Here is a 17,999-nt window from a genome sequence, read left to right as displayed (position 1 = left end):
AGGAAGGGAAGGAGAAATTCATTAATATGAATGAAAGCTTCAATACTAAGTGAAATATCAGCGTGTCTGTGGGCTTCACCACACTTAGCCTTAACATGTCGTAATCTGTAGCATTCCAGTGGCACAGCCAGCCAGCCATAGGTCAAAGCAACATCGCTCTGCAGAACCATTAACCTTAATTTTGGGTGGTGTTTCCATGCTTGCAGAAATAACCCATTTCCTCTGATTGTTCTGCAGGGCAGCAACAGTGAATTTTGCTCCTTCGTGAATTCAACCTTAGTGAATTTGGAGACCATGTGTGCCCAGGACAGAGCAGTATCGCTGCAGGTCAGAGGTTCTGCCCCTACGTGTGTGGGCGCTCTATGGCCAAATGCCCTGAGCACTGGAATAACAGTCTCACCTTGGGGGGAACTGTAGCTGCTCTTCAGAAAAGGGGTGTGTGTGTGCATGTGCATGCTCTCTAGCTTAAGTGGCAGGGGATCTGGGTTCTGTCCCCACTGGTCCTAGGAAGATCCAGATTGCTTCCGGGGGCAACACAGAGAGAACCTAGATGCCTGCTGATTTGTTGCAATGTTCTCTGGCACCTACACTGAAGGGACCAGGGATGAGGAGCGAACGACACAGGGCGTTAGCCCTCCCCTGGCTTATGGTTACTGTGGAGTCCTGAGCAAGCGTCAGTAGCCTCACTTGCTCTGTAAAGGGCTCCCTCTTTGAGAATGCTGCAGTCCCGCTGAGTGGGGAAGGTCACTATGAACTCGTATGTCCCTAAGAGGGTGATTGTTCCCCTGGGAGTCTGAAGAATGTGTCTCATGAACCACTGAAATCCTCCCTCCTTCTCAGGGTGTTTCCTTTCCCAATCCCAGAAAGTTGCTGGCCCCTTTGGTTCCTTCCTGAATAGCTCCATCCTCAGTGCTGGTGGGAACGAGAGCAAGAGGGAGGTGGCCTCTGCCGTGACGTTCCTCCTGCAGAGTGTGGAATTGGCTGCACTGACAGCTGCTTTGAAGTCTCCGGAGATGAAGAAACAGAATGTGACAACAGAGTCTATGGGTGAGGCGGATGGGAGGCTCCCACATCACCTGGTGGTGGCTGTGAGATAGGGGGTTATACTCTTTTCAATTCAGAACACCACTGCAGCCCCGCTGCCCCTCTCTCAGGGTTTATAACCCAGCCATGGGCGGCAGGTGAACAAGCCATTGAGAGAGGCTAACCATTGAGAGAGGCTAGCCCTCTGCTCCTCCCTCTCTGCCCAAGGCCCCGCCCCTCCCGTTCCACCCCCTGTCCTCCGCTGGAGCCCAGAGCAACCCGCCCCCATCCCCGCGCTACCCCAGCCCTGGAGTGCCAGGTGGGCAGCACAGCGGGAGCACCCCCAGCCCTGGAACGCCGGGCAGCCAGAGCGTCCCCAACTCCAGAGCTGGGCGGATGGGCAGGCAGCATGACGCGGCATGTCCCCGGGCCAGCCCTCCCAACCTCCCCAACCCCCCCAGCCCTGGGCCTTGTGAGCACCAGCCCCAGCCTGCCTGCCCCAGCCCCTCAGCCACGGAAGAGCCGGAATGGAATTGGAAGCAGGCAGGAGAGGGTCTGGGGAAGCAGGCAGGGAAGCAGGGAATTGGAAGCAGGCAGGAGAGCATGGGCAGGACCATGCCAGGGTGTTTGGGTTGGCACAGCCTTCCCCGGCCTATGCTACCCGCCACCCATAAACCCAGCCCTAGGGCTTTGCAGCAATGGCAGCTGCCTGAGAGGGTTTTAAAAGCAATGCCAATCTCCTGTCGCCACAGACAGCTGCCATTGCGTCCTCCTTTCACTCCCTGCCCCAGCAAAACCCCTTCCTGCTGCTTCCCCTGCTAAAGCGCAGAGGTGAGGCAGCAGGGAGAAGTTGCCTTCTGCCTCTTGGCACAGTGACATCTTCATGGGGATGCAGGGATGATGGATCATAGAAGGTCAGCCAGAGGGGCTCAGGGAAACACAGAGAAATGGAGGTGAGGAGAAAGGGGGAGGGGGTGGTGGGATTCAGAGAGAGTGGAGCTCCGAACCTGCCTTGCCCTTGCAGCAAGAGGCTTTGCCATTTCCCTCCCCAGCTATCGAGACGCTCCTCGTTGTCCCGGCTGCTGGTCCCTGTGATAAGAACTTCACGCTGAGAGCTCAGGAGGAGACAATGGACATTCACTGCGATACGGTCACCAGAGCAGCCACAGAAGGTACCATCCTGGTGCTTCCCAGGCACTCACCCCTTTAACTAGACACCAAACCCCAGCCCTAGTTCTCCCCTTCCTCTCGCCCCAGGCTGGCTTGCTTGCCTCTGTTATCCTGACACTGGTGTGGACCTTGTTGGCTGAGCAAGTGTTTCTCAGGCCATTGAGCTCTGCAGAGCCCTTCATTCCTGGTTGTCCCGCAACATGAAAACCAAGCAATGGGAGGGGCAGGGAGGAGAGAGAAGCTTTGATGGGCATATGAACTGGTCCAGAGAATGGAAAGATCAGAGATCCATTGGCCCAACACATGATGTCCTGATGATGAGTCCAGCTAGACCCCAGGTTGACGTGTGTGACTTTCAGGAATGGAACCAGGATAATATTTACCAATTTTACTCTGATTTTCAGGCCAGTATGACCTAACTGGGACTGGTTCTTAATTCTTTATCACCAGGGAAAGCTCCTCACTAACCAACCCCTCTGCCTCTCCTAACCAAGAAAAACTATGGCTTCACATCAGTGCCTTTCACCTAGGGCTGTCTACCTAGCTGGATAATTTTGAGTATGAGGATATGATTTCTAAAGAGCACTAACAGACTGTGCATTAATTGGTCTGTAGAGACCCTACTAGTGTGCACTAAAGGTTCCCTAGTGTGCTCTAATATACGTTAGTGCACTTTAGGAATCACAATCCCATAGTGTACGCCAATGTTTCCAACACAGAAGCGCTTCTGTGCAAGAAGAGGGAGGAGGCAACATACTCTAGTGGTTAAAGTTCAAACTGTTAGCCAGGACTCTTGGGTTCTTTTCCCAGCTCTGCCCCAGACTCGCTCTGACCTTTGGCACCTGGCTTGCTCTTTCTTTGTCTCAGTGTCCCTGGCACTAAGATGAGGCATCATTTCATGTTTTCAGGTTCCTGGGCTGTTGTTTTTATTTCTTACTTCACCCTGGACTCCATCATGAACAAGAGATTTGTCAACGAGGGAGAGCTAATGGCTGATGAGAAATTGAGGAATTGTCACCTGAATTCCAGGGTGGTGAGTGGGGCTATCGGAGATGGGAGGCTCATGAACATCTCCAAACGTGTGAACTTCACCCTACGCCATAGACAGGTGAGTGTAGATCCTTTTACTTTGCTCTGTGCCAGGGACTCCAGCTGGTCACTTCAAAGGTGCGTCTCCTGCAGGGCATTTGAGTTGTGTTGCCTTTCTGGACTGAGAAACAGTTATCTGAGAAACAGAGGGAGCTTCTTCAGTCCTGACACGGGGGCTGTTTTGGTGGAGGACGTTACATAGCGTTCACACCAGGCCTGATTGGGTTATGATTCATCATGTAAAATGCTCAGGAGTAATAACTGTCTGGCTCAACCGTTAGAGCAGGAATAATTGGAAGGCATCTCCCTATAGCAGTGGTCCCCAAACTTTTGAGGGTCGCCCCCCCGAACCCGTTCACGCTGCTCCCCCTGAGCCAGGGCCGGGAGCGGGGCCGTGGCTTGGGGGGGATGGGGAAGGACATAGACAGGGGTAAGGGGGCTGAGGCTCGGGTCGCAGCTGGGGGTGAGGCTGGGGCTCAGGCTGGGAGCAGGGCAGAGCCATGGCCGGGGGCTGAGGCTGGGGGTGGGAGTGGAGCAACAGCTAGGCTGTGGTAGGGTCCAGCAGCTAAGCCCTGCCGCCAGCCTGGGCTGGGAGTGGAGCCGCAAGGGGCTGGGGCTGGGAGTGAAGCCATGCTGAATCTGGGGACGGTGCCAGACATGGGGCTGGAAGTCAAGGATGTGGCTACTGGTGGGACCAGAGCAGAGCTCAGGGTGGAGAGGGGCTGGGAGGGGCTCCCTTTCCGCACCCCATGGGGGCTGACCCAGGACCTGTCATGTCCCTCTGAAGGTTCCTCTGTGTCCCCATAGGGGGGCACACCCCACAGTTTGGGGACCTCTGCCCTATAGATAGTGGAGTTCAGGGAAACGGCATTAGATGGTGCCTTCTTTGATGAAGTAATGAACTTGCTAGCATGCATGTGGGTATTTGTGGGCAGGTGTGTGAATGCCTTTTAATGGCACAAATTGGAACTGCACAATTGTGTATCATAGACCCTACAGTGCTGAGAGTTAAGGGAATTACCACTTTAGCTCCGGGATCAGGGCCTTGTGCTATTGAAGCTGGAGGATCTCGCTTGTATTTCCACTGACAATGGGAAGTCCGAAATGGCTGTTACGTGCAGCACAATGAGAACCATGAACCCTTTGGTGAGATCAGGTTTATTACTGTCTGTTAGAGATGTGTGACAAAAGAAACAGTGTTCTCCCCATGATCCAGTGAGGATGATGATCGGGTGTTTTTGTTTCCAGGCAAAGAAAGAGGAGGAAGAGGCTCTCTGCGTTCACTGGAAATTCATCGCTGGGAATGGCACCTGGGCTAAGGATGGCTGCACCGTTCTCTACACGAACAGCACTCACACCAACTGCAGCTGTGACCATCTCTCCAGCTTCGCAGTCCTTATGGGAGTGGAGGTATCTCACTGTGAGACTCAGATCAAAGGGCTGGACTCTGAGCTCCTGACCTGGGCAAAATCAGTGGGAATTTTGCCTGAATGAACGCTGCGTAGGAACCTCAGGGTATAATCTGTGGCCATACAGGATGGGTCAGGGTCAAGGGGGCTGGGCTGGGATTGTGATCTGAGGTGCCTAGAGTAGCCCACACTGACAATGCCAAGGCCAGGGTAGGCTGTAAAAAGGAGAGCAGATTCCCCCAAAACTGGTGATCATGTTTTCTAGAGCGTTAATCATTTGTGTTGCTCTTCTCTGGACGTTCTCCAATTTGTCATCATCTTTCCTGAAATATGGTGCCCAGAACTGGACACAATACTCCAGTTGAGGCCTAATCTGCACAGAGTAGAGTGGAAGAATTACTTCCCGTGTCTTGCTTACAATACTGCTGCTAATACGTCCCAGAATGATGTTTGCTTTTTTTGCAACAGCGTTACACTGTTGACTCATATTTAGCTTGTGATCCACTCAGAACTATCCTTAGGCAAATGCAGTTGCATACGCGGCAGTGTAGCGCACCTGAAAATTTGGGGCACCCCTGGGTCCTAGTGTCCACCTCCCACCTCTTCCTTTCCCTGTTCTGACCCTTTCTGCAGGCTCCCACAGCTAGCTGCTGCAGCCTGGTGACTCTTACTCCGGAGGGGATCTAGTAACTTAAAAGGGAAAAAGAACAGGAGTACTTGCCACTCCATAGGGCTAAATGCAGTGCCTTGCATAATGACAGGTTTCAGAGTAGCAGCCATGTTAGTCTGTATCCGCAAAAAGAACAGGAGTACTTGGAACAAGTACTAACACGGCTGCTACTCTGAAACCTGTTAAAAGGGAAAAAGTCTCCAGCCTGCCAGACCTATTAGCCCAACATTGAAACTGTTAAAGAGCCATTTAAGTGGTAATGAAGCCATTTAACAGGCATTTAAAGGTATATACTGTCAGTTTCTGAGTTTACTGACAGAAACAGTTGTGCATTACTGTAATATTTACTCAGAACATGTTAGTCTACAGGACCTTAGTTTAAAATTTGCTTTAAAAATATATCATTAGAAGATTGCTGAAGATTATAAAATCACATCTCTAAAAAATCCTTGCATAGGTTTTCAGATCCACAATTTGAATATTCATCTTTAGCCTTAAATGCTTGGCTCTTCAGGCATAGTTTTTTAAATAAATCCTTCAAAAGACCACTCTTATCTAAAATACACATTTTAATTTTAATTACTATAGTACAAAAAACTTCCAAAGTCTTCCTGTCCTTTCTGTCCATCCCTTTCTCCTGTCACCACCCCGACCCCCCATAGAAGAGAGACTAGCCCTTAAAGGGACAACATCCCTTTCCTTCCAGATAGCTGGACAAATGTGTTTCCCTTTCTTTACTTCTGACTATTTGATGAACTAGTTTTAAGAGAACCCTCCAGCAAAATCAGTACCTTAGTAAGATATAAAATCCTTTGTTATGCCTAAAATGTTTGGAAACATATTTTTTAAAGTTAGTGAAATTTCATGTCTGTTGTCATGGAGATCACACAAAGTAAAGTAGTGTTCCCTTTTTCTAAAAGCAATGAACATTGTTATGAACACACTAAACCTCGGTGACTGATTAATTGAAACTAATGTCTTTGTTTCAGTGAGTTAAATACACCTCTACCCCGATATAATGCGACCCGATCTAACACGGGTTCTCATATAACGTGGTAACCCCGGGGCTCCGGCAGTGGGGCTCGGGCAGCGCTTTAAAGGGCCTGGGGCTCCGGCTGCTGTGGGGAGCCCGTGGCCCTTTAAATCACCGCTGGAGCCCTGCTGCTGCTACCCCTGGGGCTGCAGTAGCAGGGCTCGGGTGGCAATTTAAAGGGCCCGGGGCTCCCCATGGCCGGCGCCCCGGGCTCTTTAAATCACTGCTGGAGCCCTGCCGCCGCTACCCCGATATAACGGGGTTTCACCTATAACGCGGTAGGGATTTTTGGCTCCCGAGGACCGTGTTATATCAGGGTAGAGGTGTATGTAGTAATCTGGAATGGTTGCTTTATGAAGGCTTAAGAGTACATTTAAAATATAAAATCAGCTTAGAAATACTGATTAAGAAAATGTAAAACAGAGAAGAGCTGCATCATGTATTCCATAATATTTAATGTTGTATTCAGCAGGACAGCTGACTTGCCCTTACTACAAAGTTTTTGCAAATAAATCTCTGACAAACTTCAGGGTATATCAAAATACCTGTGACTGACATTTTTTTATTCCTAAATTTAGTGCTTTTAATTAGGTACCGTCTGCATGTCCGGTTTTCACCTTCTGGTATGCAGTGGAAAACATGCTCCATTTTCTTTTGAAAAAAAAATACTCTTCTGCAATTTCTTTCTAATGTCATTAGCTTCATTTGGGTTCAGGGATTGGCTGGAAGGAGGTGAGCAGGGAGGGGGAGGGAAGAGAGGAGGGAGACAGTGGGGAGGGGCGGTGCCTGGGCAGAGTGGGGGCAGGGCCTGGGGCAGAGCAGGGGTGGAGTATGAGCAGGGCCACAGGCAGAAGAGGTGGGCTGGGGGGCTAGCCTCCCCAAGCTGCAGCTTCATCCACTGCCCATGACAGCAGGTAAGAGCGGGTTGGCTCCCACATACCCAGCAGGCGCTGCAGTGTCCTTAGGCAGGGACCATATTTACAGAGCTGAATGCGCCGGTGCCGTGCTGTGACGGGTTCGGTCACAGAGACCCCCTTGGGACTGTCACCTGAATTGCTGAGATTACCTCTGAGACCATTTTCCCTGCCAGCTTGGGACTCCAGAACCCTGCCTTGTTGAGCCAGACATGCTAACCTGCGGCAACACGGACTCAGGGTCTGAACCACGCCCCCAAAGCTGCAGTCTTTAACAGAAAACCACTCAGCAGGTCACCTATCTCCAGCACCCAGACACCCAGTCCCAATGGGATCCAAACCCCAAATAAATCCGTTTTACTCTGTATAAAGCTTACCCAGGGTAAACTCATAAATTGTCCGCCCTCTATAACACTGATAGAGAGATATGCACAGCTGTTCGCTACCCCAGGTATGAATCACTTATTCTGGATTTAGCAATAAACAAAAGTGATGTTATTAAGTATAAAAAGTAGGATTTAAGTGGTTCTAAGTCATAACAGACAGAACAAAGTAAGTTAACAAGCAAAATAAAACCAAACACATAAGTCTAAGCCTAATACATTAAGAAACTGTTTAAGGGTAAAATCTCACCCTCAGAGATGTTCTAATAGGCTTCTTTCACAGACTAGGCTCCTTCCTCATCTGGGGCCAATCCTTTCCCCTGGTATAGTCCTTGTTAGTTCCATCAGGCATCTTAAGTGAAAAGCAGGGGCTTTCTCATGACTGAGACCCCCCCTTGTTCTGCTCCACCCCCTTTTATAGCTTTGGCACAAGGCGGGAATCCTTTGTCTCTCTGGGTCCACACCCTTCCTTCTAAATGGGAAAGTACCATATTTAAGATGGATTCCAGTATTATGTGACATGGTCACATGTCCTGTGTAGACTAGCCCTGACTAAAGTCAATATATACCACATCTACCGCTTCCCCCCCATCCACAAAGCTTGTTACCCTGTCAAAGAAAGCTATTAGGCTGGCTTGACATGATTTGTTCTTGACAAATCCATGCTGACTGTTATTTATCACCTTATTATCTTCTAGGTCTTTGTAAATTGATTTCTTAATTATCTGCTCCATTATCTTTCCGGGTACAGAAGTTAATCTGACTGGTCTGTAATTCCCCAGGGTGTCCTTACTTCCCTTTATTTACTACATAGTGTCCCAGGGCTCACTGGTGAGTCTCCCTTTGCTGTGTTACAGGAGAGTTACCCACTGACCATCGTCACCTACGTGGGACTGACCTTCTCCCTGCTGTGCCTCCTCCTCGCCATCCTCACCTTCCTCCTGTGCCGCTCCATCCGCAACGTCAGCACCTCCATCCACCTGCAGCTCTGCCTCTGCCTCTTCCTGGCCTACCTGCTCTTCCTCACCGCGGTGACCCGCACCCGCAGTCGGGTCTGTTATCCACTTTTATTCTCGGTTTAAAATTGAGCTGTGTCCAGATCTTCTGTCACCATTTCTAAAGCTCCCCTCACCCCAGCACCTTCTTATACCCTCAGCTGGACGGTAATGTTTATTCCATGCTCTTTAGTCCTGCAGAAATAATTATTTACTTCCCTCCAAAATAAATCTCTATGGGTGAAACCAGTCCTTCCCTTTTCCTTGTGGGCTCCTTCCTTCATCATTCAGAGAAAGGAACCCCGATTTCCAGAGTCACAGTCCCCTGCCTGTCCTCTCTGCCCCCTCACTGATGGGCAGATGCAAGACACCTATACCCTAAAGCAGATATAGAGAAGAGAACCTACACCCTCCACGTCTCTCCCTATTATGAGGACTGGGAACTTGTTTATGTCCCTTCTCCCTTTCCTAGGATTCCTCACAGTATCCAACTCTTTTCTGAGTGGAGATCAGCACCGGGCTGGACTCTGAATGATTGAAAGGGCCAGCCACCTAGCCCTTAGACAAGCCCCCGTACACTGAAGAACGTATTGTCTCTGGGAGAGTGCCATAACTAGAGAGATGTGTTAATAAAAAGCCCTATGTGATCCTCCCCCCACCTCCAAATTCAGTATTTCCCTTCCCGGAAGCAGTGTCCCAGAGCTCTCTCTCATCCTGTCCTCAGGTGGTGTGTGCTGTCATTGCTGGCTTCCTACACTACCTCTTCCTGGCCAGCTTCACCTGGATGTTCCTGGAGGGGCTGCACCTCTTCCTCACCGTCAGGAACCTGAAGGTCGTGAATTACACCAGCGCCAGCCGGTTCAAGAAGAGATTCATGTACCCGTTTGGCTACGGATTCCCAGCCCTGGTGGTGGCTATTTCGGCAGCGTTGAATCCTGAAGGCTACGGAACTTCCAAACAGTACGTGCAGCGCCCATCCCGAAGGGGAGCTGGGATGTGACTTGACCTTACATTTCCCTGCTCACCCTGCCTGGGAGTTGAATGTGACACTAATCTGCCCCAAGCACTGTAGTTGAGTTGCCCATTTAAACTCCTCACCCACTGATGATGCGGAAGAACAAACCAGAAAGATCCCAGCTTGACTCCCAGCTCCCAGGCTGGGTTTGTGGCGCTGGTGGGTAGGAAACAAATGCACCTTCTTACTATGTGCAAATCCCTGATTCCCCTCTCTGAAGTGAGTGACTCCACTAAAACAGGGTGTGGCGTGTTCTAGACACCCCAGGCTAGATCCTCAGCTGGTGTAAATCAGGTCAGCTCCACTTCCTTCAGTGCAGCGAGGCCAATGTCCATCCGCTGCATGTCTGGCCCTCCATCAATACTGCGCGCATCCACCAGAAAGGGTCATTTGAGGAGGTGGAAGAGGAAGTGGTGGCTGAAAGCAGGAGATGCTGAGGTAGATGGGAAGGGCTGTTTGCCTGCTGCCCGCAAGGGAGTTGGCCATGTCACAGGCAGGCTGAGATCCATCTCGCTTTGAGAGCCAGCTGCCCTGTGACACTCACTCTCTGCCCCCGGGGCTGAAAAAGGGTAGATATCCCATTAAAGTCACCTTCTTCCTCCCTCCCTGTAGCTGCTGGCTCAGCCCGGAGAAAGACTTTCAGTGGAGCTTCCTGGGACCAGTCTGTGCCATAATCCTGGTGGGTACCTCACAGAACCACAGGGCTCCATTCTCCTCTCACCTCTGCAACCCTGTGGACTACAGTGGAGCCAAGAGAAGAATATCTCCCAGAGAATTTAAGATGAAAGAGTCCTATAAGATCCCATTTCATCCATCCCTCTTTGGCCAGTGTAGGATTTTTCCCTAACACAACAGCCTACATTCTATGGAGTCAGTCAGGGCGAATGGGTCGGGCCCTGGGTTGTGAGTCAGGAGACCTGACTCTGCCACTGGCCTGCTGTGTTAACTTGGGAAGTAGCTTCCCCTCGCTGTACCTCTGTTTCTCCTCCCACCCTTTGTCTGTCTTGCCCATAGGCACCGAAAAAAATAGTGGATGCTCAGCACACATTGGCAGCCAGCTCCCCCACTCATCCCCCCCCCCCATGCCTCCCGTCCAATGGCAGCCACGCCAATCAACTCCTCCCCGTCCATCCCATCACCTCCGGCTTGCCACAGTCAGCTGTTCTGAGTTGTGCAGGAGGTGCTGGAGGGGAGGAAGTGGATCTGGGTGGGAAGAGTTGGGGTGGGGGTGGGAAGAGGCGGGGGCTTGGAGAAGGGGTGGGGGCGGGACCTGGGGTGGAGTGGGGGGGTTGAGTGGCCGGGGGGAAGCCGGTGCCTGTGGTCTTGCCCTGTTATTTTGCTAACAAATGCTCCAGGACAGGAGCTGCCCCTTTCTATGTGTGAGTACAGAACCCAGTGCAGTCTCAGTTGGAGCCTCTAGGTGCTACCATAATATGATTAATTATAATATGTCATTACTCATGCAATGCTGCTGTGGAAGCAAGTGGAACCTCTGCCAGAATGAGGATAGTTTTGTCCCTTCCCTTGTCCGGCCTGGCTGGTAAATAGCCCAAGTGATGGGGGAAGGGAAGATGGCTGCAGCTTCGGGAGTTTGAGGATGGAAGGGTACATGTGTTGTAAGAGATAAAGCAATGTCCTTGCAGATTCCTCCCCATCTCAGGCAGCAAGTTAAGAATTAATTTCAGCCTCAGAATTGAAGGGAATACTCTATAGACAGGATCTAGAAGCTTTGGGCCAAATCACATGGCTCTAAATCTGGAATAACTGCAGACCCCATTGGAATCAGTGGAGTCACTCCAGATTCAGATAAGAGCAGAATGTGGCCCTCTGGCTGTATGATCACATGTGATGCATTGCAGCCCTGCCTATGCCAACAGTTCCCTGCATGTCCTGGGACCAAGGTCTGGCAGGGAATGGTGTATGACCCACCTTGACGAGCAGTCACTGCTCTGCAGCAGTCTGATCCCATAGGACTGTTCCGTGCCTCAGCCAGAGAGACTGGCCTTGGCTGGCATGTTTTACAAGGAATATTTCATGCTGTTTCCACAGATAAACTTAACATTTTTTCTTGTAACCCTCTGGATCCTGAGAGACAAACTCTCCTCCCTTAATGAAGATGTGTCCACTCTCAAAGACACCAGGTAGGACAGCACTAAATCTATTAGAACAGGGGTGGGCAAACTTTTTGTCTTGAGGGCCACATCCGGGTGCGGAAATTGCATGCAGGGCCATGAATGTAGGGCTGGGGCAGAGGGTTGGGGTGCGGGATGTGGGAGGGGGTGTGCTGTGCAGGAAGGGGCTCAGGGCAGAGGGTTGGGATGCAGGAGGGAGTGCAGAGTGTGGGAGGGGGCTCAGGGCAGGGGTGCAGGGAAGGGTGCATAGTGTGGGAGGGGGCTCAGGGAAGGAGGTTGAGGTACGGGGTGCAGGAGGGGTTTGGGGTGCAGGCTCTGGCCCGGTGCCACTTACCTAGGGTGGCAGCGGCACGCAGCAGGGCTCAGGCAGGCTGCCTGCCTGCCTGCCCTGGCCCCGCACCACTCCAGGAAGCGGCCGGCACCACGTCCCTGCGGCCCCGGGGGGGTAGGGGGCACCGTACGCTGCCTTCGCCTGCGGGTACTCCCATTGGACGCGGTTCCTTGTTCCGGCCAATGTGAGCTGTGGGAGGGGGGCGGGGGGCAGTGCCTGCAGGTGAGGGCAGCATGCGGAGACCTCTGCTCTCCCCTTCCCCCAGGGGCTTCAGGGAAATGGTGCCGGCTGCTTCTGGGAGCGGTGCGGGGCCTGCGGCACCACGGGCGTGGCAATCCCATGGGCCGGATCCAAAGCCCTGATGGGCTGGATCCGGCCCATGGGCTGTAGTTTGCCCACCCCTGTATTAGAAGAGTCCAGTGAGCCTCCTGTATGGGAATTCCTGTGGGATTCTGCACAGATTACTGCTACCATACAGCTGAGCACATGCCACTGTAGGGTTTCCAGGTTATCTTGGCGACCTTCTGCTTGATGAGAGAGTAACAGTCTCACTGCCCAAGGAGCTGATAAACCCTAACTCACATCAGCAGTCCCTTACTCGTGAGTCCTAAAGTTGTCCATGGGACCATCTGCCAAAATAAGGACAATTTGCATGAATAATGTATGCTGTATTGGACCTTAAATTAGACACAGCACAGCCAGGGTGGCAATTGAAGGGTCAAGTTAGGAGAGAGGAGAGGTCTACGGCAATAAAGGATCATCATGGGACATACTTTTCTGCCATGTGCATCATGTTGGTCCCTGGATGGATATTGAGATGACAGATGCAGTCTGTTCCAAAGCCCGCTGAAGTCAGTGGAAGTAATGGTACGGAAGAGACTGCTAGATCAGTGAGGCTCTTGCAGTAAGTCCTGCAGCACATTCAGAGTGTGGCATGCAAATGGTCTTTAAAGCAGCTCATTATGAAATCTGTTTTTTAGGGAGGAACACGATCAGGGCTGCCAGCTGGGAGTGCTGGATGGAGACATGAGAGGGGAAAAAGATTTTGGAACCAGATCAGAATGTTGAGGCTTCAGAAAGCCATGGTGTTACTTACTGCACGTGCCTAGAGCTGTGTAAGGAGAAATGCAAGTCTGTGCTGATATTCAGAGCTGGGCCATGTGCTACTTAGGGAGGAAACTCATCTCTTTTCCCTGGGGCTGTGGATACTGTCGATATAAAGTGCCATCCATTGAGGAGAGGAAGATGTGTGTGTGGGAAGATGGTTGGGCACGATTTTGTATTTCAGATTCATAGGCATATGTTGCCATTGTGTTCGTCTTGACAGTAACCCTAAGACACAGTAAAGTGGGTGCCAGCTGTTTTGCCCCACACTGCTCCGAGCCCCCTGACTCAGTCACCACAGGGTCGTTATAACAGGATCTCTCCATCTGCCTTTATCCAGACTACTGACTTTTAAAGCTATCGCCCAGCTATTCATTCTGGGCTGCACATGGAGCCTTGGTCTCTTCCAAGTCGGCTCAGCAAAAATGGTCATGGCGTATTTATTCACCATTGTCAACAGCCTGCAGGGAGCCTTCATCTTCCTGGTGCACTGTCTCCTCAATCGCCAGGTAATGCCCGTGGCGCGTCATCAGCGACCCAGTGACTTCACGGGCTTAGCAGTGGCCTGGTCTGAGGGTGTTAGTTACATGATGTAGTGACCATGTCCCTCATTCTCCAGGTGAGAGAGGAGTACAGGAGATGGATTAAAAGCATAAGAAAACCCAGCCCCACAACTCAAACGTTTAGTCTGTCCGGGTCCACTGTCACTACCAGCACCAAGATGGTAAGAGATCCTCTATTCTGTTCCAATACCAGCATCCAAAAGTCGCATCCATCTGGGTCTGTTGTAGCTCCAGAGGTACCTTGTCCCCTGAGTGACACATGCTTGTTTTAATCCATCTGAGAACGGCATTGGGAGTCTTAGTGAGATTCAATTTCATCCAAATCAAGGGGGAATCCCAGGTCTCCTAGAACCCAGCACAGATCTCCTCCTTTCTTGCGCACCTCCAGGTTCCCTTCCCTTTGCTTCTTTGCAGGCTCCATGCATCACTCACTCTGGAATGCGCTGGGAAGGTGTTGGCTTTGACACAAATTCAGGTAATTATCCAATTGTGGAAGCTTGCAAATCAAAACCTGGGTGGAAATCTTGTCACTGCAGATGGGCCATCCCCAACAAAGCGTTAGCACTGCATGGAATTTCCTCTGGCTCCATTGCCTCTATTGGGAAAGGATCCAGAAGTTTTGTCTGGAGGGAAAAGTGGAGCCTTATGTCTGAAAAAACCTCCCTGCTCCAGTCCCAGCATGAGAGGCCACAACCTTTGTCTGGAAGTGGACATTTCTGGTTTATTTAGAGCAGCCTCTATTGACTGCTACTTTATGACTTACCTGTGCATGGGTGGGGGAAGGGAGCGGGCTTTGTCTACACTTGTTTAGTTATTTTCCTGCACGTGATGTCACTTCAGTGGAGGCTGGCAGAATTTTGCAGAGTCTGCACTATTCCTGAATGAGGATCCAGTCCTGATCCCATTGACGTTGACTGGAGTTTTCCCATGGGATTGGCACTCAATGTATATTTGTTTTGCTGGCAGTGACTTGCAGAGAGCCCTCCCCTTCATCTCTGTGAAACAATCACCTCTCCAACCAGCGATGTTGATCATACAGCCGGCTTTGCTGTGCCAGTGGGGCAGGTGCTTCAGCTGCCATTCTTCATCGCAACTACATACAAAACCTGGAAGGGGAAGTGGGATTGGACCAAATCCTCTCTCTGATCCAAATCCACAACATCTACTGAATTCAAAGGCCACCCTACGGTTGTAGCTGGGTGTCTCTCCCACATTTAAAGGGCCAGATCCCAGGTCAGAGAGCAGTTATTTCCTGGGGAAAGCACACCATGCGGGTTGCAGGGGGGCAATTTGCAAAGCCGTCGCGTGCTATGTGTGTGAGCTAGCTCTGCTGTTTCACTGTAATGTGTAAATAATAAAATAACCTGCTTATGGACCTTGGTTGCTTCTTTGGTGTGAGGGTTTGCTATCATGTTCTGCCTGTCCTGGAAACCTAGGGCCCAATTCTAAAGCCTCTTTATGCCAATCTGGCAGTGTAAAGGGGCTTTAAAATGGGCAGAAATGGCCCTGTGATTAGCCCTCCTGTGCAGGAGTCCTTCCTGGCTGCTGTAGAGCTGGCATAAAATCTCTACGTTAGCCCTGCTCCCAGCCCTAGGTATATATATCCCCTTTTAGGCCCGAAACCAAACCAAGCCAGCAGAAAGCTATATAGGATCTCGAGCACCAAGGCCGAGCTAATTAAAACTATCCTCCCTGTATCTCTATGTAAAAAGTTACAAGGACAACTTGCTAATTGTACTAGCACATCCAAGAGTCTGTTCGAGGAGGTGATAAGAGCTGTTGTAAAAACAACTGTACTCTGGAATTGGTCTTGCAGAAACCCCCTTACCCTCCTTCGTTTATTGCCCTGCTTGTTTTCTACTACTGTATCAGAGAAGTTAAATAGATTGATGGGAGTCTGTCACATCTGAAAAATAAAATTGTAAAATAAGGATGTCAAGGAAGAGGAGGTAGTAAAACAAAAGTGCAAGATGTGACTTAAAGATAAAGAATGAATGTGAATAAATGCATGTGATGCAAATAAATAATTAGCAAATCAAAGGTGCCAGCCTAAGAGTTATAACTGTGATATCCCATGGCCGAAGAATGCGTAGTGCAGAAATAACCGGATGACCCCACTTCGCAAGCCGGAATCCACCCAAGTGCCCCCCCCCGGATGGAGGGCTGAAGCCTCGAAGAACAAGATAACACTCAACCGTCAGGGATGTGCCATCTGCTGATTGATTATCACGTAAAACAAACATCAGCATGATGAAGCGATTCCCATAGACTTGTATAAGGACAAAATCCTATAAGAACAGAACCAAAAACTCAGGGACTTTGAGTCTGGTTCTGCAACCACGCTCCAGGAGCATCAGATGCACATCTGACAACAACTCGGCTCCACCCTTGTGTCCAGGCTACCTGGCCAGTAACTTGGCACGAGCAACCTCTAGGCAGGTAACTATAATAACTTCAGACAGACAGTGTGTGTAGGTGTGCATGTATGGATAGAGGGTTGTCTTTAGAAATGATTGTATTTTGCTTCCTTTCATAAATGAACTATTGTTTTGTATTAACAATAAATGCGGCGCTTTTGCCTTATCCCTCTTACAAGATCCTGTTGGTCTTTATTGGTATAACATTTTCTGTTTCCCAAGGCCCAGAAGGATCATTGAAAATGCACTAGTTTATACCAGCTGAGGACCTGGCCTGTAATCGATTTTCAGCTCCAGCTCTGTCACTGCACCACTAAATGCTCTTCCACTTTTTTTGTTTTCAAACTGTGCTTTCCCCACAAAACTATGAAATTCGCTGATGTCATGTTTCCGTAATAAACTACTCCAAACTGAGAGCAGTGACTGTGTCAGACCACTTCTGTTCACCAGTATTTATTTATATTATCTTGGCACATACAGTCCCACAATGCTTGGTACTGTACATACACACAGTAAGAGGCAATCCCTCTCCCAAAGAGCTTACAAGCTAAGTAGACGAGATGGACAGAAGGTGGGAGAGCAAAAGGATTATTACCCCTTGTGATAAATGAAAGGGGGAGGGTAGCTCCCTTTTATGGGCACTCAGCCAGCCAGGTGCTATAAAATCCCTCTTAGAATCATAGAATATCAGGGTTGGAAGGGACCTCAGGAGGTCATCTAGTCCAACCCCCTGATCAAAGCAAGACCAATCCCCAACTAAATCATCCCAGCCAGGACTTTGTCAAGGCTTACGTTAAAAACCTCTAAGGAAGGAGATTCCACCACCGCCCTAGGTAACCCATTCCAGGGCTTCACCACCCTCCTAGTGAAAAAGTTTTTCCTAATATCCAACCTAAACCTCCCCCACTGCAACTTGAGACCATTACTCCTTGTTCTGTCATCTGCTACCACTGAGAACTGTCTAGATCCATCCTCTTCATGTAGTTGAAAGCAGCTATCAAATCCCCCCTCATTCTTCTCTTCTGCAGACTAAACAATCCCAGTTCCCTCAGTCTCTCCTCATAAGTCATGTGCTCCAGACTCCTAATCATTTTTGTTGCCCTCTACTGGACTCTTTCCAATTTTTCCACATTCTTCTTGTAGTGTGGGGCCCAAAACTGGACACAGTACTCCAGATGAGGCCTCACCTCACCAATGTTGAATCGAAGGGAATGATCATGTCCCTCGATCTGCTGGCAATGCCCCTACTTATACAGCCCAAAATGCCGTTAGCCTTCTTGGCAACAAGGGCACACTGTTGACTCATATCCAGCTTCTTGTCCACTGTAACCCCGGGTCCTTTTCTGCAGAACTGCTGCCTAGTCATTTGGTCCCTAGTCTGTAGCGGTGCATGGGATTCTTCCTTCCTAAGTGCAGGACTCTGCACTTGTCCTGGTTGAAAATCATCAGATTTCTTTTGGTCCAATCCTCTAACTTGTCTAGGTCCCTCTGTATCCTATCCCTACCCTCCTGCGCATCTACCACTCCTCGCAGTATAGTGTCATCTGCAAACTTGCTGAGGGTGCAGTCCATGCCACCCTCCAGATCATTACTGCCTCTCTATGCTAAAGTAAGGACTGTCAGATTCTGGATGCCAGGTGGCTAATACAGTCTTACCTTGTTTTGAAAAGGCTGCCTGGCATTACTTGAAATACTAACTGAGAGCATTGTTCCCTGAAGGAGTAAAGAACAAACCTCCCACTGGGGTCTGG

At 50.1% G+C, this 17,999-nt stretch overlaps 1 protein-coding gene and 1 pseudogene across 1 annotated transcript; one reads left to right on the top strand and one right to left on the bottom strand.

Moving 5' to 3' along the window:
• The window catches only part of LOC135891989 (adhesion G protein-coupled receptor E3-like), a 209,678-nt pseudogene that overhangs the window by 59,846 nt on the left and 131,833 nt on the right, over nt 1–17,999 (bottom strand).
• Nucleotides 278–16,488, top strand: LOC135891912 (adhesion G protein-coupled receptor E3-like). Its single transcript, XM_065419600.1, has 12 exons — nt 278–327; nt 864–1,047; nt 2,076–2,195; nt 3,102–3,301; nt 4,531–4,692; nt 8,549–8,743; nt 9,387–9,646; nt 10,314–10,380; nt 11,751–11,842; nt 13,609–13,777; nt 13,888–14,067; nt 16,471–16,488. The coding sequence occupies exons 1-12, from the start codon at nt 295–297 to the stop codon at nt 16,486–16,488; spliced, it is 1,680 nt and encodes a 559-aa protein (XP_065275672.1). The 5' UTR covers nt 278–294.

The sequence above is a fragment of the Emys orbicularis genome, chromosome 19, assembly GCF_028017835.1.
Source record: "Emys orbicularis isolate rEmyOrb1 chromosome 19, rEmyOrb1.hap1, whole genome shotgun sequence".
NCBI classification, from domain to species: domain Eukaryota; kingdom Metazoa; phylum Chordata; order Testudines; family Emydidae; genus Emys; species Emys orbicularis.
This window is presented reverse-complemented; position numbering and strand designations above follow the sequence as displayed.